General features: G+C 35.3%; 1 protein-coding gene across 2 annotated transcripts in view; it reads right to left on the bottom strand.

The window, feature by feature from the left end:
- LIN28B (lin-28 homolog B) overlaps positions 1-24002 on the bottom strand; it is a 123712-nt gene extending 99710 nt beyond the window's left edge. The window contains exons 1-2 of one of the 2 annotated variants that reach the window (XM_055329589.1): positions 23969-24002; positions 15821-16005 (exon numbers count right to left, since the gene is read on the bottom strand). In XM_055329589.1, the coding sequence (XP_055185564.1) occupies positions 15821-16005; positions 23969-24002 (219 nt within the window). Of the gene's footprint in view, positions 1-15820; positions 16006-16873; positions 16884-23968 lie in introns of those variants that run through there. The other variant, XM_055329590.1, reaches the window with a different exon arrangement.
- Positions 24003-24863: the final 861 nt, after the last annotated feature.

Below are 24863 nucleotides of genomic sequence, written 5' to 3'. Positions count from 1 at the left end.
TTTTTTTTTAAGATTTTATTTATTTATTCATGATAGACAGAGAGAGAGAGAGAGAGGCAGAGACACAGGCAGAGGGAGAAGCAGGCTCCATGCAGGGAGCCCGATGTGGGACTTGATCCCAGGACTCTAGGATTGTGCCCTGGGCCAAAGGCAGGAGCTAAACCGCTGAGCCACCCAGGGATTCCCCCGAGTTTACAATTTCATAGGAGAAACAAAACAAGATATAACAGAAGACAATGTATGACAAGTGACCCATTATTTATAAAGAGTTTTGGAGTTCATAAGGAGGAATTAAGAAATTCTAGTTAGAATAAGGAAAGTCCTCAGAAAAGAAGGACCTGAATCTGGAGCTGGAATCTGAAAGATGGCAAGATTTCCAAAAGTGAATGTAGGAGGAATTTAGGGAAAAGACAAAGTCCTATCTGTGCAAAGGAAAAAGACAAAGACGTACAGGTTATGTTTACAGTGACAGATTCTAATTCCAGGGATCCTGGGGTCCCAGGATGGAGTCCTGTGTCAGGCTCCCTGCAGGGAGCCTGCCTCTCCCTTTGCCTGTGTCTCTGCCTCTCTCTCTCTCTCTCATGAATAAATAAATAAAACAAAAAAAATTAAAAAAATAAAAGTAACAGGCAATAAAGCTCTGGGGGAGAGCGAGTATTTTTTTAAAAATTCACAAATAGCTATGTCCAAGGTAAGGACCAAAGGTAAATACACTTGCCTGATCACAAGCTGGCCCAGCCTTGGCTTGAACGTCATCTTCCACCCCCTTTCCTTGCTCCTTCTACACATCAAACACCCAGTAGCAGAGCTGCACACTGGCCTTTCCAAGAGGCTCTTTCCACCTGTCCACATCTTTGCACATTCATAATACGTAATGTCCTCAGAGGCTGGCAAGTCTCTAGGTATTTCCAAGGCCAATCTCAAATGGTCTCTATTTGTAAAGCCTTCCCTGCTGCTAAAAGCATGGGCAATTCCTACCCTAATGGTGTTAACTTAGCATTTACCACTATTGTAACTGCTGGTCTCTCTCAGATCTTTCTCTCTCTCTCTCTCTCTCTTTCTCACACACACACACACACACACACACACACACACAACTGCACGCTTCTTAAAGACAGAGACTGGATATTAATGATCTTAATAATCATTATAGTGTGCAATAAAGTTCCATTTTCCCTCCTGCCTACATACAACCCCCTTCCTCTATTAGAATATCCTTTTCCTTGTTCTTTGTCTTCTCAATTCTTCATCCCTCATCACAAATTTACTGCCCCAAAGAAGACTTCTGACCCAAAGACTAGGTCAGGTTCCTCACAGACTTATGGCACCACAAACGTTTTCTTGATAGCACTCACAGTGGTTTTTATTTTCATTTGTGTGACTGGACTGTCTCCCCTACTGTTCTTCAAGCAACCTGAAATCAGAATCCCTGTCTGAATTTTGCTCATAATTGAATCTCCAGCACTTAGCAAAAGATAAGCACATTAATATAAAATCTAAGCAGCTAAAAATGTTGCTGGAACCTAAGAGCATAGCTCTGGAATGATACTGCTGGCTCAATTGCATGAAATTAGGCAATTAGGCATTCTAAGGTCATTTTTTCATGTATAAAAAATAAGAAAATAATAGTAACTCTCTCACAGTTGTGAAAATTCAATGGATATAAAATGCTTAGTATAGTTCTTGGCACATGCAAGCACTCTATAAAAGCTATACGACAACTACTGTTATCATTCTGTGTCATTGTTAATGATGTCACGATTACCATCATTCCTACAATACTGATTGACTATAGCTGAAGGGCTCTCTTGTGTTGACAGAGCAGAAGCACTGGTTGAGGGGAGATTCACCAGTGGCTTTGGGATGACTGACACATAGGACCAAATGGTAACAAAATAGAGTCTATCCCCAGGCATGCAGTAGTGGGAACTTAATATTAGCAAGCAGCTAAAAACCAAAACAAACACAAATGTTTATCTGGAGGGGGGCTGGTCAGTAGAAAGAAATATATGATTGCATTCTAACTATATTTTTGAAGTTATTGTATCAAAAGATTGCTTACACTTACCATTTTTATATTACCTGAAAGATACTTGCTATTATATTTTTGCATTTGTCCTTAAGTACATAATATTTAAAATTTTCAGTATCTTAGGTTCATTCCTTAAAACCTAAGTATTAAAAAAACTAAGTATTATGTAATATTTAATTTTACATTTATCATTTACTATTATGTTTATCACCTGTCAGATTTAAAATATGACTTCTAAAATCCTCACTAAGCTAATTGTGAGATTCCATCATCCTTTTGCTTAAGTTTTTCAACCCAGGATCAACAAGTAGAAGAGACTTAAAAAATTCATGTACAACTCAGCAAGTAAGGGATTGCCCTTCAAGATGAAGAAATGCTGGCAGAAATATCTCTTAGTACAATGGAAGAAATTTGGGCCCTTTGGCAATCTTACATTACATTTTATACTGTTTACCCCACTGAATCTGCATTTTTTTGCTCATCTTGGGGAGAAAAAAAGAGATTTTGTGAACAATCTCTCTAAGGAAGTAAATAATTAAATTTCTAGATCTATCATTATCAATTTATTCTCACTGTTAGCCTATTTTATGATTCAGTTTGTGATTCAAAAGTCCTTCTCTAAGCAAAAATATGTTACACACAAAGATGTTATCTTTAAGATGACAGGCGATGCAGAGTAAAACATTTCATATATACTTTCTTAGGAAATTTAGGTAAATGCCACAAATATCAGTTAAGTATTTAGAAAAGTTAAAATTACCTAATCACCCATTGCTTTTATTTATAACTCATGGTCCTCCTCGATGTGAGGAAAATCACTGGCAACAGCCAAGAGATAAGATACAAAAGATTTAACCAAAGCTAAGTAAAGAGAGAAAAGTGTGAAGGATGAGGTTCGACTTTGCTATAATGCCTAAACAAAGTAGACTTCTTTTCCAGTAACAACAGAAATATCCAGCTGTCCCAAAAACAAATTTTAAATTAACTTAGAGTAAATTCGAAAAACTCTTATCTGTTATTAACCTTTTCTCAACCATCCTCTTCTCCAAAGGATGATACTTCTGCTAAAGACAGACATTTTGTGCTGAGTGATTGCTTTTTCCTGGTATCTCTAGAGCTAGGGCCCCAGGCTTCCTTCCCGAAGGTGCAAAAGGAGGGGGAGGGGAGAAACAAGGGAAGAAGGACACTAAAGAGAGAGTCCCCTTAGAGCCTTCATGATTCCTAGTGGCAGATCAAATGATAATGTTAGGACAGGGAATAATTTGGGAACATAGCACTTTAAATATTTTGAGTATTTTTTTTCAATTTACAGCTAGTTTTTTTAATGTAAGTCAAAATAATTAACTCTATTGTCTTAAAATCTTACTCTGAAAACATTTTCCTATGCTTTATGAGATTTTCCAAAAAAAAAAATTCAGATTTTGTAAATTTGGGAAACTGAATATATGTCAAACATTGAATCTCACAGGAAGTTCTGGATTGCCTTTACATATAGTATTGGTTTAATAGCTACCAGATACTTTTAAAGGTAAAGACAGAAAGGATGGAAAAGTGGTCAATACCTAACAAGGCAATTTCCCAAACATTATCTGTTAACATTTTTAAAATCAGAATGTCTTTGCAAAAATAAACATGAAACCCCAAAATAAAGAATAGGCACTGAAATAAATGTATTTACTTGGCCTTTCATGTATTTCAACGACTAAAAAAATTATTTTCTCTTTTATTATGAAGTTTATTTTTGGAAAAAGAAAATTCATTAACAAACCATATAGTAACCCACATGAAAATAAGTAGCAATACACCAAATGGTATTACTCCCACAGATGAGCCTTATACTTTTAAACAAACATGAAGTCACTTAAAGCCTATATTCATTTTAAAAATTACTGTTCTCTGCACAAGTTAAAACATTTTTTGCAGGAGGAAAACACAGAATTATAAAAGGAAAACACTCAACCTTTCACCTTCTAATATCAAATTTTGTTTGAAGAGTTGGAAGAAAAAAGCATGTAGTACACACACAAAAAAACCCAGTAGCATTTTTTTAAAGTAGGCTTTTGTTTGTTAATATTTTTATTTTAAACTTACAGTGACATTAAGATACAAAATAAGATTACTTCTACAATAAATACCAATACTAGATTCAAATACTTAATAATAGCTTTGCTGTTTTATGAATAGCTTGTAACCCAAATGTATATGAAGGAAGACGACCGAATTGAAAAATTTAATATCCCAAGCCTTTCCCAAAAGTAAAATTTCTGTGACAATTTAAACGTTAAAATAAATGCCAATAAATATTTACATTAATTAAACAGAAACTGAAATATTCAGCTCAAAGCACATGCAAAATAAATCACTTGCTATAAATTTTAATGTCAATAAAGCATGGACCAAGCACATTAATTACCAACTTCATGCCAGATCCTAGTTATTGAAAAGCTGATATATCCCCCATTATTAATAGAAACTTGAGAAGCTTTTCTATATATCTCAATAAGTTTTTCGTATTTTGAAATCTAAGTAACCAAGTTACTGTGGATTGATAACAAAATCATAGGATTAAATATCACATTGCTCTTTAAGACCCACAAGACTATAAAAATGTAAGAAACAATGCTTTTCTATGGAACAACAGTCTGGAACATTTTACTGAAATAAAATATTTTAAATAAAAATGTACCTTAGATTTTAAGTATTCTCCTCACAAGTCTTTTTAAAGTATTTCATGCTTAGAAATATCATGGCCAAAGAACACTGTATTTTAAAAATCTTTGAGAAGATTCTCTTTTAAAACTACCACTGTTTCAAATATTTTACTTCTTATTTAGTGATAGCTGTAATTGTTTACTAAAATAGAAATTAAATATTTCAAAAGATAGCTTAAGAGCAAATTAAAATAACCGTAAGATTAAATATTTCATGATTCATACTAAAATCACAACATAGTGACTAAATCACCAAATTAGAACTAAATATCAACATTTTTGTCACGTCATCTAACTTCATAATAAAGTATCTGTCCATTGATATTAATAGCCTAAGAGCTGGAGAGAGCATTTTTTCCCAAACAGCTACCTATACTGCTTATTATTACTGAAAGGTTAGATGGAAGAATAACAGAAAATGTGACCAATTAATTTCTTCCTATATTTACACACAGTCCTACACCACATTTCTTTCTTTTTTCCTACCAGCAATTTTTCCATGCTAAATCATCCCAACCACTCCTACTTTCTTTACACCACGAGTTCTGAGAAATAAGCAACAATTCAAATGATGCTAAACGATAATAGAAAAATAAGTACACTGCAAAGTACCACAATGTAGATAAAAAGATGAGTATTATTTTAAAAATCTATTTAGTAAACTTTTTGGCTTCCTAAAAAGACAACAGTTTACATGTATGTAAACTGAGGTATGGTTGTTCAAAAACAAATATTTTAATGTCATAAAACACATGAATTCAATAAATATTTCAATGAATATTTCATACAAACATAAAACTTTGATATCTTACTCCTTTTGAGATGCACTTCCAACCTATCTGTAACTAACCAAAAGGGAAGTCACGTGACTTGCACAATGAAAGAGAAAGAACAGTTTTCTTTCCTTTCCTTTCTACAGGAAGAAACAAAAGCTCGGTATTAGCTATCCAAGGCCAATGGGTGGGGCCTGCAAGCCAAAAAGCTGTAATGGATTGAGGTTAATCTTAATGGGGGCCCACTTTAACCTTCTGAAAGCATCAAAAATGTGAAAACTGTAACCAAAGCTTACAGAAAATAAGAAGTATTTAATGTAAGATAGTTTTCACAACTAGAAAATTCTACAGGGACAGAATTCAGTTTATAAACAATTTTGCTGCTTTTGTTGGGGTAAAATCACCTAACTGTGATCCCCTACACTGATACACACACCATCCCCCACCAGGCAGCACACAGATACTTCACAAGCTTCTTGAATAAATAGGAGTATCCAATGTCCAGGGTGATGGGTGGTCCTGAGGTCCTGAACCAGAGCTGTATACTTTTAAGGGATGCAGAGATAAGAACAAAGTGTTTTGTGTTTGTTTAAATCTGGTTCTATATTTAAAGTCTTCACACCACTATTCAGTTCATAAACTTGTACTACAATTCAAGCAAATTTTAAGTGTCAGTATAAATACCAGAAATTAAATACATCAAAGCAAAATAAATACTATGGGACTTTTTATAGAGCTGATTGAAATTAACTAATTCAATTTTTAAAAGTAACCACTACATTTCAAAGGTGTAAAATCTCAACCTAAGATAGAATATCACTGCACTTTCAATACCAATGGGTGCTTTTTATAGTATCTTATGAAATAACATATATTTAAATAAAATCATACACACCGAATAAGTTGCAACGCAATGAAAAACTTCTAAATTAGTGAAATCAACCCACGCAGAATCACAATCAAGCATCAGCTACTATGTCCATTTTTATACTCCAGGCTTTATTATAAGTCTAATAGAAAGAGATTTTTTACAGAGCAGAAAGGCAGGATTTACAAGTGGCCCAAGGAAAAGATAAGCAATGAATAGTTCTGACCCCAGCTTCTCTGGCTTGATCAAGTGGGTCTGCAACCTGAGCCAAAGGGCGCAAATTCCTCACCATTCAAAATTCTTCAATGGCATGGGGGAGGAAACAGTGAAAGGGGCAAACGTGCAAATCCAACTGTCCTTAGATTTAGTATTCAACTAAAAATTTTAATTACACAGCTAAATAAATGAGTTTGATACTGTGGATTAAATTTCAGATTCACAGTTTAACCAATCCTAAAAAAGAAGTTTTTTTATTTGTTAAAACTGAAAACAAATTTATTCATTTATCTTCGTAAATGTGGGACTTAGAACTGTGTTAGGTATGTGTCTCTAATACATAGTAATTTATGTCTATTTAAGGAAGTTGTTCAAAGTGAAATTAGTCTCCAACTACCAGTGTTTCCATTCTATAAGCAAAATGATGTATTATTAAAATCATACTTTGGAAAAAGGCAGTTGATGAACTCATTCAGAGCTCCACAATATATCAACGATCCAGTAAGTTTTTTAAAAGCAATGGATAGAACTTATGTTGTTACACTTCTATCACAGTCTCAACTAAGGATAAAGAATTCATCTGAATGAAGAAAATGTTAAAAGAATTTAGGCATCATAGTATTTAGGAACACCATAGCTACTTATTAGTAACAGCCTAGGCAACTGCTTACAAAGCTTAAGGAAATAAATGATCATGAAGAAACCATGGCCAGAGTAGACTCATTTTGAATTTTACACAGAATCTTTAGATAATACAGCACAATAAAACTGAACAAAAACCTTAAAGTTATGAGCAAACTTAAAAGATTCTGAAGTAAATGTTAACGTTAAGATTAATAAAGTAGTAAATGAAAGTGGGTTTGATTTTAAAAAGTAGATTGTTATAACAAAAAGGTTTAAGCAGTAGTGTGTCATTAATAGCACAGTGAAATGATTCTAAACATTAATAAAGACAATTTCTACATATAAAATCTAAAAACTAGGTATTTTAAGACTGATGAGAACTCACTGTATTTAGCTCAAAATTTGAAAACTAACATTTATTATTTTATGATAGTTTTCCCCAAATTAAATGGGTAGAAGCTGCAAAAATAGGTTTCATAAGAAAGTGAGTGGGTGATGGGAAAAAAAATGACCCATTGCTTTTATACCTTGAGTGAAAAGAATGAGAATTGGAAAAATCTTATTAAAAAGTTTGCTAAAAAGAAGAAAATAACATATAGCAAACTGGAGAGCAAACTCTTAAATCTTTATCACCCAACAGTGCTTTACACTTACTATGTGATCAATAGAAAAATACTTGAATATGGAACCAGAAATTTTTGTAACTAACCATTTTCTCAAAAGTTAGTACTTTTATGCAATAAACCATCTTGTCAACTTACAACTCTAAGAATGTTTACTCAGTTAACATAGAACTTCATTAAATTTCTAACAAGAAATGCATCAATAAGCCTAATATGCCCTTTATGTAAGCAATGAGTTTATACTGCATGAAAAAGTATCATAAGGATAAATGAAATGACGGAAGAGCAGTGAAATGTATATTAATTAATTTTACTTTTACAAACACAGAAACTACAAGTGAAAAGGCAAGCAGAAATAACTATAAAGAGGAACAAAAGAAAACATTAAAATAAGTGTGGAGTGTATCTAATAAAGGATACTGAGTTGTAGCTTATGTCTAAGGTGACAAAGTTAAAAAGAGCCACGTCAGTTAACCAGTTACTATGACATATCAATAATCATATAGAACAACTAAACCTCTTGTCTTCAAGGGTGAATGACTACAAATGGACACAAGGGAACTTTTTGGGGGTGATGAAGTGTTCTGTATCATGACTGTGGTGGTAGTTACATAATTTGTCAAAACTCAGCTAACAGTATGCTTTAATTTGGTGAATTTTATTCTATATAAATTATACCTCAAGAAAAGCAGACAAGGCCAAAAAATAAATGAGATGAGCTTACTTATCTTTTAAAAATTCTGACGAGTTATATGGTGAGAGTATTAATAAAAATACAGTGGTCTAAATAAAGATTAGAACTAAAACCTGGTATTGTTACATTCTTAAAATTATTTTCATGTATACTACCTCCATGAACTCTTACCCTAGCCCCGAAAAATAGGGAGAAAAGATATGATTGAACACATTTCACCCATGGGAACACTGAAGCTTGGAGGAAGTGACTAGCCAAAGGTAAGAAAACCACCAAGTGGTGGAGCCAAATCCAAAACTTCATTTCCGATGCTCTACCCCTTAGTCTACCAGACTACTACTTCTTAGGAATAGTAACCATGTACAACAAACATCACTGAGCCCTTACTATATCCCAGGCTCAGTGTTAAATGCTTTACATGTTTAGTAACATTTAACCCTCATAATAACCCTATACAAAAATGGTTATTGTTTTGTCCCCTCCCTTTATGGGACCCTGAGACACAAGGTAACTCATTTCCCCTACAATCAATAAATTGGGATTTGAATACTGATCTATTTGACCAGAAGCTATACTACTGTACAGTATCTCACAAGGATTAAATAATTTGTAATAGACAAAGAGGTATTAAATTATCACAGCAGATCTATTTAAAATAGTATTTATTCCTTCACTTATACTAAAGAATACACAAACTGGATATATACAACGGAATCTAATGATAAAACAAACTATTAAAACAACCAGTGTAACTAATCACTTCCAAGTCTTGATTTATATCCTGATATTTTAAATGATATTAAGCAATATTACATGCCATAAAATTATAATTAAATGCTTTGTATTTCACTGTAAGGGAAATTAAGCTATTAACATTATACAGCACATTGTGCCCAATTTTAAGGAGGGCACATTAAAAAAGGTACCAACTTAATTTTCTACCATGAATATATGCCACTGAAAACAACTTATCTGTGATTTTTATTGTGGTAAGGACTAGTTTAACATTTTAGTTTATTTATTAAACACACACTTGGTACACGATTTATACAACACCTGGAATAGTTAGGTATTAATGACTCCAATTTGCCGCTGATTATAAAAAAAAAGATAAAATTAAATATATCAATTATCTGTAAATCTTAGGTTACACAGCATTTCCAAATTGCCAAATATTTAGAAACTGGGTGGAGAAGGCTTTCATTTTCAGATAAATTTCCATTTTGTTGCTAGATAGAAAATAAAATCAATCCTCATGTATCAAAATGCAATGTAACAAGTACTTTTGTTACTTATTTGATAGAAGTACTCATTAAAAGATAATTTCTAAATGTACCCCACTGATCTGCAGTGTATTTTACTGAAAATGTATTTTCTTAAGTATGTTACTGTCTTGATATTAGAAAATGTTATAATCACATTATTTTAGAGAAGAATATAAACCATAGAAGTTTCTTATGGACTGTGTATGTTACAATGCCATTACCTATATATTGAACAAGCTGAATTTCTTGTCACTTAAAATTCAGTGAGAATTATATCAAGATATAAAGAATTGATAATAGTAACTATTTCATGTGTAGTTCCAAATCAAATCAAAGAAATATCATATTTAAAGCAATATATTTTCAGTTTAATTAATCAGAAATCCCTCACTTTGTTTAGATTATACTTTGATTGGAAATAAAAAACACAGCACACCATATTTTTAACTAGTAACTTTTAGGTTAATCAACAAAACCACAAGGACTACTCAGTTAAGATACACAAAACTAACTGCAATATCCATGTAATTTCTGAGCAGAAAGAATTCTGGCAAGTTTAAATAATCAGGCTTCATTGCTGCCCAAAAGCAACAAAATTTGCAAAAAAAAACGATCTTACTTTTTATCTAGGATGTTGAATAGAGGCAAGAAAGAAGTCTTTAACATATGAAATCCAAGAACTCTAAGATTCAGTAAAGGTAGGTTAAAGTTGCCATGCTAAATACTTGTAAGTAGTCTCTCACATATTTGTTTAAAAAACAATTATTTGATTTATTGCCTTCATTTTTTATGAATAGTCTTTAAAAATAGAATGAAAAAATAAGAGGAACATACTTAAAACTTATGACAATAATCTTGATTCATTTTTACTGAAGTATAGTTGGTATTCATCAATAGTATTTAATATGAGGAAGACTATCTTAAATATGTGCCCAATTCACACTTCATGTTTAAACTGAATTAGAATAAAAATATCTTTTTAGAAGTAAACAAAAAAATGGGTCTTGAAAATGAACCAGGCATTTGAAAATCAGAAGGAAAATATCTATTATCTTTTAAGATAATAATAAGTCATAAAATTTTTATTTAAATGTCTTTACGTGTGTTTTTATGATTAAAGACTTTAACACATTTCATTTGGGATTCTTCCAAATTGGTCAGCTAGGCAAGTCATCTTGAAATCTTGGTAACTTTAGGAGCCATTTTCAAAATATTATAATGTATAACTCACTAACAAATGAGCTATAATTGTTACATGACCATATTTTTTTTATTTCTAAGACTTTGATTTGTTTAAATAATTTTTGAAACATATTTTCAACAGCTCCAAGAATAATAATCACAACTATTCTCCATGTGAAAAAATGGAAAATATGCTAAATTATGATAAAAACAAAGATGGTTAATAAATTGATGATGAAATATTATGAAAAAAATCCTTAAACATGAACATACTAGAGTAAGTCTGTTTCCATAAAATGCATAATAATCACTAAGACATGAACTCTCTACTACATCAATTGAACTGTGTATAATACATAAAATGTTCATATATTTAAAAACTGTTCATCTCCAAATGTTTTCATATCCTATACCATTAATAAAAATGCTTTAAATTTATCTCAGTAACAGTAATTATTCTTATGTCTTCTACTTGATATGTTGCTTTGATATGTTTTCTGAGCAAATAAAAGGAACATAAAATATATAAAATTATAATATGGATATTTGTGTTTTCCATTAAAATCAAAGTATAAACCAAAAATAAAGAGCATAAGGAGAAAACATCAATACTTGAAATGTAAGTTAAGAATTCAAAACCAAATTATTAATAAATACTTATGCCTATCAAGTAATGGTACCTAAATTTACAGTCATTTTGAAATTGTTCTTACTCTTTGGAAAAGAATTCTTACGTAAATAGTGAAATAAATGGCATATTTATATTAAAAATTCTTTGTACCACTGATGGTAAAGAATTCCAGATACAGAACTGAACAAGCAAAGAAAATATTATTATGCAAATGAGCTGAAGAGAGGAAAATAAGGAGAATGGATTCTATGCCCCCCACCCCAATAAAATAAAGTTTAGTTTATCTCACTGGGTGAGGAAATGACTTGGAAATAAATTTCAAAATTTATGTAAAGAAAAACTTAAATGATAATAAACATCAATAGGTAGTTATTGGGTAACATTGCCTTTCTCCAAAACATCTAACTTCAATTTCTATGTGACTCATCTAAACTATCATTAAATATTTAAGTTCTGTCAAAGTTTATATTTCAAAAGGTTGCAAGAGACCTTTCCAGGTAGTTTAAACACATTATACCACAATCTAACATGTTTTTAACTTTTATCTTATCAGTAACAATAAACTAAAAGAAGTATTAATTATTAGCACTTATAAAATAATTGTACTCTAACTGGTGAAATCACCTTAGTAGCAACCTACACTTAGAAAACTGTATTAACAATCTATTATATTCTTACTTCAATTGAGAGACAAATCTCTGTGCTTTGCACTGGACTCTCAAATGTAAGGAATTCCTACAAATGTATCCTATTCAACAAATTAAATCATCATCAAAATTATCCAATTTTAGTTATTAAATGCTTTAAGGAACAACTCAAAAACAACAAGCTATAACAAAGCTCAAAAATACAGTATCTATATATTCTTGCAAGTTTTTAAAACTATTATTAAACGCTATCAAGTTTCCATATTAACATGTGTCAGAATACATATATTCATTACCAACCCATAATCATGTGATCATTTATATCACAAGTTAATATTAGGAAGTCATATGAAAACCACCCACGGTCATATACCATCTTCAAATAACAGAATCTCATTGCATTTATCAATGAGATAGGAAAGGTACAGCACCTAAATTCATTTATTTTTGAGGAGGTGGTGACATTCCAGAGATTACAAGAAAGTTTGTATTCTTGCCAACAAATTTTAAATAGAATTACGTAACTATGAATACACAGCTGTTTTAAAAAAAAAAATGCATATATTCTCTTCGTTTCATAGCAACTAAATTGCTCTTGATGTGAAGTTATTTGCAGTCAAGATTTTTTTGCTATTCCTATTTATTCTTACATACTTTACTTATCATTGAAGTATATATGTAGTCGATATTTTTTTTTGATATTTTTTAAAGAAAAATAATACTGGTAGCCATGGCATAAATTTTTAAATATTATGTTCAACTAAAATTATTTTTTTATTTCCCCAAATATATACTATTAAAAATGTTTCATATTACTTTAAAAAAAAATTTAATGACACATGTACTTCTTAAGACTCAAAAAAACAAAAAACGGAAAACAAAAAAACCATCCCATGTATTTAAAATAATGAGTAAAAAAAAAAAATGAGTAGATACTGGTCCAGTTGAATATTTAATCTTCCTAATTATCTACAATGCTTATTCTTTCATAACAAAATAGTATACAGACATAATGGGGGAAAATCTAATTTGAATTTACATTAAATATAGTATGCTTTCAAAAATTCTCATACACTAAAAATAGCAGTAAAATAATAATTTAAAAAGTATTTTAAAAACTTGTGTTTAATGATCCTGAATTACAACCTGTGTAAGTGATGCTGACATGATACCTGCACACATCATTTATGACCATCTAATTATTACTTGCAATTGCCTGGCTAAAATCTGTAGTAGAATTCCTGACTCGTTCAAAACAATGATTCATATGATTTATATGCAAATTATGTGAGTCTCAGTATAAGAGAAACTCCTCTACTAAGGCATCAAAATCAGGAAGAAAAAAAAATAAAGCAACTGAAATCTATGTAATTTTTCCCTAAGGAAAAAAGTGAGATATACTTCAAAAAACAAATACTGTAGTCACCAAAAAAATTCCCTGAAATATCACTTTCTAATTTTAATTTAAAGAATATCATTGTCCTGATTTTTCATATCACAAAGATGCTAATACTTAAGTTTTATCGACTTTTTTACATACTTCTCCCTAATAATGTAAGAATACAAATATACACACTTTATGAGAATTTTTCGCTCATACATCATTTTAATACTGTTTTATTAGTAGACAATTTGTAGCAGAAGAGTAAAGCAAGTTTAATATTAATAATCAACATTTATACTCTAGAAATTACTCACTATCTGTAAATAAAACTTTTCCAGCAATATACTATTTTATAATGCAGTGGATATATTTATGTTTACCAACATATAACCATTAAATGGCTTAAATTTGGATGTCTTGGGGTTCTAAACATTAATACTGGTTAATAAAATGTCTAATATTTGAATGTATTAAAAGGTAAACACAGGAAACCAAATTATAACAAGGTGTGATCAAAGAAGAAAAGGGCTATTTTTTTTCATTCATCTATAAAACAAATTTATGAGATCGTAAAGAACAATTTAACAACCTACAGAAGGTTCAAAGTGGGGAAAGCCAGAGCCTGAGAGAAAATGGATTTGTCAAAGATTTCAATCATTCAGTCTAGGGAGGAAAAAAGCAGAAAACGTAGGTTCATTTTGCAGTATCAAGTAGGAGGCATAAAATCCAGTAGCCTGTCTATGGACTTCTATTTATGTATTTAAACCCTGTTTCAATTCACAGATTATGCTGATCCTTCCACATGTAAACAGCCAATAATGATGGCCAGGCCCTTAGGAAAGGAAAACATACACCACACAGTAAGGTCAGGAAGCAACCAACCACCACAGGACAACAGATCAAAACAGAATGGTTTCATATGTTTCTATTGTTTATATACTTCATTTGAAGATGATATTCCTTAGGGAGTAAAGGAGGTTGTAAATATTATCAGGAACATGCAACACGGTATCAAATAAAATACAGACTTTTCATGCAAATATGCTAAGCATTTCCTGCCTGTATCTGTCAATCAACCTGTAGTATTGGTAGCCATTCATTCCATTTTTTAAACCTAAATGTCAAGCCAAAATAAATCTTTGGTCTTAATTCGTTTTACTCCGAAGAATTCCTTACAGAGAATCAACTTCTTTCAATGAAATAATCAAACTCGCAAATCGTAAATTTTTTTTTTAACTATGGTAAGCAATAGAAAGGAGTGAAAATGCAAAAGGTATTAATTTACTTGTTTGTGGGTTAAAATTCTGAAAATGACAAGCAATTGACATTCTGTTTGGTGTTTAAGCAACTCAAAAAATTACAACACAATATAAGCAATGGTGGAAATTTACCCAAAGTAGCAGACTGGAACATTTTAAACACACAAACTGGAGCCACAGCTGGCCACATGTTTTTTTGAGTTTGGTTTCTTAAAGAGACAGTGTCCTTGGACCTATGCCCTAAAAGGGAGCACATTTCTAAAAGGTTTGATTAGCAAACATCTTCTCTTGGCATTTCTTCAAATCCATAGTAGGCCAACAGTGCTCTATTTTATTTTACTGTAAAATCCAATTTTTTTTTTCTTGAATCTACAAATGAAGATGAAATGAAATGCCTGGGAGGCAGAAATGAAGTAATAGGGTAAGCTACCGTGACTAAAGAAACCTCAAATAAGGAGACCCATAGATCTCTTATACTAGCAATTAAAAAAAAAAAAAAAACTTAAAATGACCACTGCGTCTTCATTCATTGCCCCACTCCTTCACTAGGCATAGGCGACAGAGCATATTGTAACCGAGAACACCGGAAGCTACACTACTGCAATTTTGCTGTCGAATAAAGAGGAGGAACTTGCTAATAGAGTCACAAGCAGCACTCCCGGCAGGGCAGGGAAATTTCAAAGAGATCTCTTTTTTCTGTTTAGGAAAAGATACCCAGTAAGGGGACCCTACACCTACCCTAAAAACCAGATTAACTCAGGATTGCTAAGGAAGGTTTTTCTCTTTTAGTGTATGTCCATTGACAAAACTGCTGACCAACTCCTGCACATGGGGGCCAAAAAAAAAAAGAAGAAGAAGAAGAAGAAGAAGAAGAAGAAGAGGAGGAGGAGGGGAAAAGAAGTTTGGCTTACTTGGTGTACAAACACATCGACTGGAATATCCAAGGGGCTTCCTTCTCGGTTTATCATGGAGATGAATCCAAATCCCATTCGCACATTGAACCACTTACAGTGGCCAGTTCCGTGCAAAATCTGGGATTCCTCCTCTGTCTGTTCCGGCAGCTTCCCGGGCTCTTCACCACCTTTGCTTGCCCCGCCTGAGTAGAACAGGACACACACAAAAAAAGAAGAAAAGAAAAGAAAAAAGAAAAGTCAGTCTGTATTTCCAAACTGTTCATTGAAAGGAAAAAAAAAAAAAACTGACCGGGGCGTGGGGGAAGGAAATAGAAAACTCAAGTGAATGGTTTATCTTCTTCCATAGAAAATATTTAAAATGAAAGGGTTAAAGAGGGAAGCGGGGGGGGGGGGGGGGGAGGCACACACTGTTCTATCGATCGCATCAACTTCCACTTTTCTGTACATACGTGTACTTTTTTCACTTAACTCCATTTTTCAGCCACATTTTTACAGCACAGCCTGCGGTACTTTACTTGCATATTGCTGCTGTAAACGCTGATCCCACTTACAAAGAGAAAATTCTCAGCCAAACTATGCTCTCCTGGGGGCGCGAGGAGGAGAGAGAAATCGTGAAGATGGTTAGAACTAGTTAATGCACATGCGGCAGCAGGCGAACCCAGGCTTATTTGCAATGTGCATTCCCCTCCCCCCCCCAATAACTTTCAATTAAAGTTGGGGTGGGATGGGGGAGGGGGCAGGTGTATAAAAGTTTTCTTGGGCTCACTAACTGAAACTGCGCTTAATCACACTCAAACAATTCAAACAATAGCCCCCTGAAAGCTTTTCAAGTTGTGAATCAGTGTGGGCGGTACAAAACATTTTTGGAGATCTGTAACAATAGGTTGCAGAAAGCCCCATTGCGCGATGGGGAGCGGGGGTAATGCCCAGTATTGGGGTAAAAGGGGAAGGGAGGGGGGGGACGGGCAAAGAAGGGTGGGAGAGGGGGAGGTGGGGGGAGAGAAAGGAAGAGAGAAAAATCACAGTAAAACAATAGAAAAGAAAATTAACCTTCGGCCATGTTGCCCCACGGGCCCTCTGCTCCAAACTCGTGAGATGAAAACTTTCCCTTTGGATCGGAGTGATCTTCTGCATCAATCTAACATCTTGATTTTGTGCGATCACAAATTTAGCTCGCATGGTCTAATGTGCTTTCCCTCTTTTGATTTTTTTTTTTTTTCCTCTTCTCTCTCCAGTTTCTGGCCCCCTGAGCCACGTGACTTTGTCAATTACATGCTTTCTTGCTACTAATTTCACCTCGGATCCTTAAGGGGCTGGCAAGAGGAAGAGATAACCAATCGCCATTTCATCTAGGCTGACATCAAAATAATTTATGAATGAACACGAAAAACTCAAACATGGTATCTTAAAGACAATTTGGGACGCTCCTTTACGATAAATCAGAATGCTGATTTCGTGCTTTTTCCTTAAACACAATGGAGGGTCTCTGTGAATCGTCGATTTAGGAAAAAAAAAAAAAAACAAAAAACCCGGCACAGTCATATATGTGCACACGCGTGCCTTACACACAAGCCTGTCTAAATAATCTCGTTTAGGGGGGGAAAAGCCATTTAAATAAAGGAACCAATGTTACGCTTGCTTTTTTTTTTCTTTTCTTTTCTGGTTTTTTTTTTTTTTTCCTCCCCTAAGAAGTCAGCTGCTCCATAGCAGTAAACCTGCCTGGGGTGCAAATTTCATATTTAATTCAAATCTTAGAGGAAAATATGCGATTTGCAAACGATCTAATTAAAACTGATTCCATCTCCCTGAAACTTTGCATAGTTGTGACATAGACCTACCGTAAGACGGAAGCACACAATTACCTGATCGTGCCCTGAAATTTTTTTTCGAATTTAAAATAAGATCCTATGGGGGTGGGGGGGGAGGAAATTAAAAAAAAAAATTTTAAAGAAAGAAAGAAATTCCGCTAGCACCTTCGTGTACTCAAAATCATGTTTAGGTTTATCATTTCGGAACGTTTTTCAAGGGGGAATTGTAACATTCACAGGTTTCTCCGCCATCTCTTTCCGGGGGAGGAGATGTGATTAATGACTTCCTAAATAACAGCCCAGTTTTCCAGCCGAACGTAGAGTGGACCTCAATCAGTGGCGATTGTTCCCCAAGAGCGAGAGACGACGTAGGGCGGGGAGGGGGGAGGGGGAGGGGGAGGGGAGGGGAGCGCCGGGCAGGGGAGGTGAAGAGGAGCCGCCAGCGGGAGAAAGAGGTGGGGGGAGAAGAGGCAGCCGTGGGGGGGAGGGGAAAGAGGGGCAAGTGGGAGAAAAAAGGTGAATTCGTACCATATTGATTGGACCCTGACATTTAAGAAGTGCACTGCCAATGGACAGAAGAGCCCAATAAACGAACATCTAATAACGGACTGGGCTCCTACCGTCCCTTCTCCTGCTCCGGCCTGGCCCCAGTTTCGAAGTGCTCACCCTTTACCTTTCAAATGGATGCAAATGGTCGTTGATTACTAGATGCGGACGCCAATATCACCGACCTCATCGAACACTACAAGGAATATTATGGATCAACTAGATCCGTGCTTCGCTTCCTTTAAAACACAAAATAGAACCCGTTCCTCGGAAACCTTAAAACGCCCCACCACTCTTTCCCCCACCCCGCCCCCCATTTTCTTAAACAAGCAGTTTACGGAGAAACTGTACAGATACCACTTCCCTTCGGCAGAGCTACGAGGCGACCCTCCCCCACCCCCACGGTACCCGCAATCCCCCTCCCCGCCTCTCGGAACGCGGCTACACTCCTGTTTCACACAAACTAAAATGTGGGGATTCTGAATCTAAAAGCTTTTGAAGACCTACAGAGGCACCTATTTACACTTTGTCCCCATACTAAATAACTAAATATAAACTAATGCTAATTGGTTCAGAACCGAAATAAATGGGTGTGTGTAAATATGTTCTTTTCGGCTGTTTGTGGTAAAAGGCATCAATCAAAACTGATCAATTTGGAAAGATTTTTCGTGTTTATTTCTTTTGTTGTTCCCCAGGAAAGGAGGCAAAGCTTTCTCATTTTATTTACTTTGGGGAGAATAGCCATGTTTCAGCTGGTAGGGAGGAAAGCAAAAGTGTGCAAATCCAAATGATTTCGCAAGTGTAACAAAAGCGCTCAAAAAAATTCTTTGCTAACAAAACATTTTTAGGCATTATTTTAATCGTGGAAATCAACTGATTACACTGATCTGTAATGGAGTAACTTTAATAGTGGCATTTCAGGTGAAACATTTCAGATACTGTGAAACAGAAAAACACTAAGTGATATGTTTTCTATGCTAAAGAATTACTTTTTAAAACCAACATCTGATTTAAAAAAAAAAACAAACATCTGAAAGAAAATCAACACCTGATAACAGAAAAATAATCTGAAAAAGTATTCATGGAAACTGAGGGTAAGTGCTATTATTTATATGAAAGTAATTGTCGTAAAATTCACAGACCAGTATAGTCTAGTTTTGTCATAAACACACATTCATGGTAAACAATATTTTATCTGGAGGTTTATTTTCAATTAGAAAACAGTTTCATCATTAAATCAGAAACAACAAATATAGGTGGATTCTGAACCCCTGTTGATTGTTGAATCTGATGAAAGTCAAACCTACAAATATATGTATGTGAAAAGTGTGAAATACCATAACTGAACCACATTGAACGGTGTGTGGTTATGAGATTCACAGTCTTGCCTGATTGGGGGCCTCCAGTATTAGTGGAATTAAGGTAGGGTTCACTGGACTGGTCACTGGTGTCAGGGGTTATCGACTCATTCATTTCCTGAGAGGGACATCAGCCTTTCAAGTTGTGTAGAAGGGTTTTTTCCAACTGGGAACTCTGAGAAATCCTCTAACATTCATTCACAAAGAATTTAAGGCAAATACATTTACATACCTGGGGGGGGATGGGGGGGACGGACAGAGGTTGAGAAGGGGAGAGGAAAGAGTAAGAGAGGAGGAGGGGAGGCGACTGGAAGGGAGAGAAGTGGAGGAAGGGGACATAATGAGACAGAAAATATCACTATTTCGGGGATGTGGCACTGTCGTTTAAATAGACTCGTCTTTTCTGCCTACCTCCCCCGCAGTCTTTTGAGCCTAAGATCCTTTTATAAAACTGCCCATAATCTCTTTAAGCCCTTAGAGTGCTTCTTTCACATAAAATAGTCCTATGAATCTCCTAGAATGCTTTCCAATTTGTCACCTTCCTCAAGTCTTCTGGTTTTAATTTTTTTCTCATTTCCTACTTGTTTTTAGTGCCAGAAAGACCTGTGCTTGACTCAAAACGCATGTTCTGTGGTGGGGGGGGGGGAGCCAAACGTTTTTAGTAGCTTGATTTATCATCGTTCTTTCCAAATGTTTCAAAAATGAGTTCAAGGAGTCACGAGGCATCATCAAGGCACTAGGGAGAGAAATTAAGGAATTCACCTCTCCTCGGCCCCTTGGTCATCACAATCTAAGATTTCTTCATTTCAGAAAAACGAAGCACGCAGCTTATCGGTCGTTATTTCCCTTCTTAAAAACAAACCCCCCAGCCTTGGAGGAGCGCAGGGTAGGTGCAGGGGGCGCCGCCGTCGCTGCGGTCAAGCATCGCCAAGGAGTGACTTCCATCCCAGCAGAAACAATGCTCCGGTTCTCCTTAAAACTGGGAGGAGGGGCCGCACAGCGCGGGGTGGCCAGCGCCCCCAGCGCCCCCAGCCGCCCCGCCCGCCCGCCGGCCGCGCTCCCCTCCCGGCTGGGAGGCCGAGGTCTGCGCCCCGGGCGCCCCGGCCCCCGCCCCCCCAGGCCCCCCAGGCCCGCGGGCCCGCCCTTTCCCTCCACCTCCCGCCCCAGCGACTTCCTCTCCCGGTCTCCCCCGCAGTCACCTTTCCCTTTATTCCTCTCATCACCGAACCGTCTCCAGAAGCCAAACCTTTCCAAGGAGGCTGGTGCTTCCTCCCTAATAAGGGGCTTTTGAATTTTGTCGTTTTGGCCCCAAGAACACCGAACAAAAGAACCCCTTGCCTTCACCACTAGGGAGGCAACATGTGCCCCATCTACTAACTACTTCTGCTGCACTTCCAGATGCACAGCACTTATCATTTGGTCCCTTTCCGGGGGGCGGCTGGTCCGGCGCGGGATGCCCGCATCCCTCCGAGGGCAGCGACGTCCAGGGAGGGGAGGAGTCCGAACCCCGGAGCCTGCCCCCCCCACCCCCCGTTCCCCCCGAGGGCCAAACCTAGAAGGGAGCCGTCTTCAGACAACCCTGGCGCCGTCCTTTCGGGAAGCCAGGAAAACGTGGCCATGCGCCTTTGGAGGCTCAGGGCAAGACTCCTGCGGGGGAAGGGGGTGGAGGGGCGGCCGGGGGCGATCTTAGGGAACCGGCTCTGGAGCCCCGGGGGGCGCCTCCCCGCCCTTGGGCTGCGGACCCGCACGTCGGGCGAGCTGCGGGCGAGCTGCTCCCTGCTCCCTGCTCCCGAGCCCTCCCACTCACTGCGTTTCAGCAAACTACTGGCAAAGAACTTTTCTTGAAATTCTTAGAATACGGAGTCAAATGAAAGAGTACTCGCCTGGGTGCGCCGGTCTTAGAGTAGAGGCACTTCAGAATTGGGGGGGTATTGTGTTTTTGTTTCCAAAAAGCAAAATTCCGTTCTCATTTAATTTCCTTATCTGGAAGCAAAATGCTCTGGCTTAAACACAATCGTTCCACTTGGAGAATTTTTACGCAGCTGTAAAAATCTCTTAAAGTCTTTTTCCTTAAATATCTTTACACATTTTCCCAGGTATACTTAAATTATGGAAAAACAGGAAACGATTTGCATAAAAGTTTAAGTTTTTTAGACCAATTGCCTTCCTATTTCAAAAACAACTTTCTTTCCTTTTGGTCACTTCTGTTTCAGCAAAGTATTTAAAGCAAACACAATTAATTCAGAGAAGGGGCGTTAAGACCACCACTTTGTAGAAACTTTCTTTTTAAAAAAAAAAACTGGGATACAAAAAAAATTCTATTAACATACTTTTCCCCCAATGAAAAGGAGAAATATAAATTTTGTTATTACTCCTCCCAAATATTTTCTGAATTGTATTCAATACTTCCTTAAGTGATTTTAACTTGAAAAGCAATAGGTTTGAAAAATCATTTAGTAATAGCCTAAGTTTGTGCCCAAAATAGCACAAAAAGTGTCATGTTGTATCTGAAAAATTAGTCATATTTTTCACTTGTACTACTTGAACATGTATTCTTCATAATTTAAAGATATTTTTACAGTGAATATTTTCAGTCTGTAAAAATTACATTAAATAATGTAAAGCACACAAGTCTTTCCCTGTCTCCCAAAGTAAAGAATGAAAGTTTATTCTTTAAAACTTAATCTCATCTAAAGAAATAAGCTGAAATAACAGTGTGAACTGTTTCCCAGTTATTTCTTTTAACATCTTCATCTTGGCTTTATCTGGGAATAGAGGACAAGTAGAAAAATGGGAAGGAAAAGAAGAGGGCAGGAGTTAAAGATTAGGCAAGTGAGAAGAAATCTTAAGGCTTTGAAGATGCCTGTATGGGAAGCAAATCTGTGGAGAAAAAAAGAACTAAATACTGAAAACCAGGGGGGCCTGGTTGGCTTGGTTTGGTAGAGCATGGGACTCTTGATCTAGGAGTCAGGAGTTCGAGCCCCACATTAGGTATAGAGATTACTTAAAATAAATAAAACTTAAAAAAAAAAAAAAAAAGAAACAGGAAAGAAAGAAACTGGAGGCCAGAGTTCTGGTCCCATTTAATGACCTTATGCCCTTAGACTAATCACTGAGCTTCTGGGTCTCAGTTTCCTCCTCTGCAAAGTGAGAAGACTGAACCAGTCAATGTTCAAGTTTTTCAGCTTAAATGTAATCTCTGAAAACAAACTTTCTTTCTTCAAAGTGGAACCTCTCCTGGTCAACCCTTTTTTAATCACAAGGAAACACAGACATGAAACTTTATTGCAGTCACTTAACACATTGGTGTTAACATTATTTCCCAACAGAAAAGAAAAAGGTTCCTGGACTGCCTCCAATCTGCCACCAGAGAAAATCATAATCAATATTAAGGGGCAACTCATTGGTAAATTAAAATATTTTAACAACTTTTCAGAATCTTCTTTTTCATGATACTCATTAAGAGCGTCACCTCCGCGTCAAAGGATTCATTCTAGAGAAAAGTGCCAAACAGCAGAGCATATCAGCGGCTTCCTCATTAAAAATTTGATCCCTACTACTTCCTCTTGCTACCTACAATTCTATACCTAATAAGCTTAATAACAGAATAACAGCTCTTTATTTGAACTTATTAATGTTCATCAACTTTGTTATATTATAGCTCTTAAGTGTGTTTCCAAAATAGTATTAATCAAAAGTAGACCCAAGACACTAAATTCAGCAGAGCAGAGGCCAAAATACTACATTATTATCAAGTAGAATTGTTACTGAAGTGTTTTCAGTTAATTTCAGTAATACAAGAATATATTTATACACCAAAGTCTGTTTTTTACGGCACAACTAAATAAGTAAAGGGATATATATATTTTTAAAATCCAGGTTTAAATTGTTAAAAAGTTATTTTTGCAGTACAATGAGGAACAAATTTCACACATATTCATGAAAAGCAAAATAAATGGAGCTTCCTATATTAAGAAAATGTCCTGGATCCCCGAAAAATGTTTGATAAACTCTGCTCTTTATGTTATGGTAAAATATTTGGAAATAGCACCAAGTGTCATCCTTAAATTAATTCAACAGGTATCTGTGAGTTCCTGCTTTGATATGGGAGTCACAAAAATGAACAAACCACAAATCTCCACAAGCATTTAAATATATATCTTATCTGTCTTGCCTGAGTAATGGAAAAGGAAATCATAAAATCCAATACTGCTAAAATCAGAAGGAAAAGGAACTAGAATATTTCATCCAGGCAATTCTGGTGGGAATATCAGTTTATAGATGAAATCATCTGGAGAACAGTAGGATATAGTACCTATCTTGCCAAAGTGGAGAATTCCTGAGGGCTGTCAAGTTTTCTTATATGCTTCCAGGAATTTTTTAAAACCTTAGTCAAGTTAAATATTTAATTGGAAAAAAAAGTAAAGACTAACCTGGGGCTGATGAAACCTGGTTGAATGACCTCATCGTCTTCTGAAGAACCTAAAATCAGAGAGCTCAAGTCAGTTCTACATTAATTGCCTATTTAATTGCCTCTTCTTCAGTTTAATGGCTTATTAGAAAGCAATAAAATGCCTAGGTGTTTGACTCTGTGAGGTGACCTGTAAACTTCTTTTTAAGAATTTAAGACTCACCCAGCAAAATCACATAACCAATTGGCATAAACTTGCCTTTCATTCCTATTTAAGGACACGAGTTTAAAAAACATACTGGACAAGACCACTAAGATAACTCTTAATTGTTCATGACCCAATTTCACAAACAACAGATTCAATTTTTTTTTAATGTTTCACACTATTAATTCAAAAATCCCATTTTTAAGCCACAGTTAAAAACCAACCCAATTTACAATATTTTATTGATGATCTTATTTGACTGTTCGCTTCAGGTATACTTTAGAAGATAAATCATGAGAATCTAACTGTGATACTACATCATTCATAGGGGGTCCATTATATTCACATACTTTGTTAGAAAAGAATAATAGTAATACACTTAACCATTAGGTATACTTAACTAAAAATATCTAAGATAATTTACATTTTAAAAAAGCAAAAACAATTGTTTCAAAAATATGGGTAAGTACTGAGATTTCTAATATATATCCACTGGCAGATGTCAAGACACAGTAACTTGAAATAAAGAGGTTACACACTAACGAAGTATAGCAATTGGAAGAGAAACTCCTGCTGACCACTGAGTTATCTTTTTTTTTCCCCCCCTGGGTTTAGAGTTATTGAGGTTTGGAAAACAGATTTGTTTGAACATGCATCCACTCACCTGCTACCACCCAGGGTTGTCTTTCTTCCCTTAACTAAGTTTTACATA

This window comes from Nyctereutes procyonoides, unplaced genomic scaffold (genome assembly GCF_905146905.1).
Source record: "Nyctereutes procyonoides isolate TBG_1078 unplaced genomic scaffold, NYPRO_anot_genome, whole genome shotgun sequence".
NCBI lineage: Eukaryota > Metazoa > Chordata > Mammalia > Carnivora > Canidae > Nyctereutes > Nyctereutes procyonoides.
This window is presented reverse-complemented; position numbering and strand designations above follow the sequence as displayed.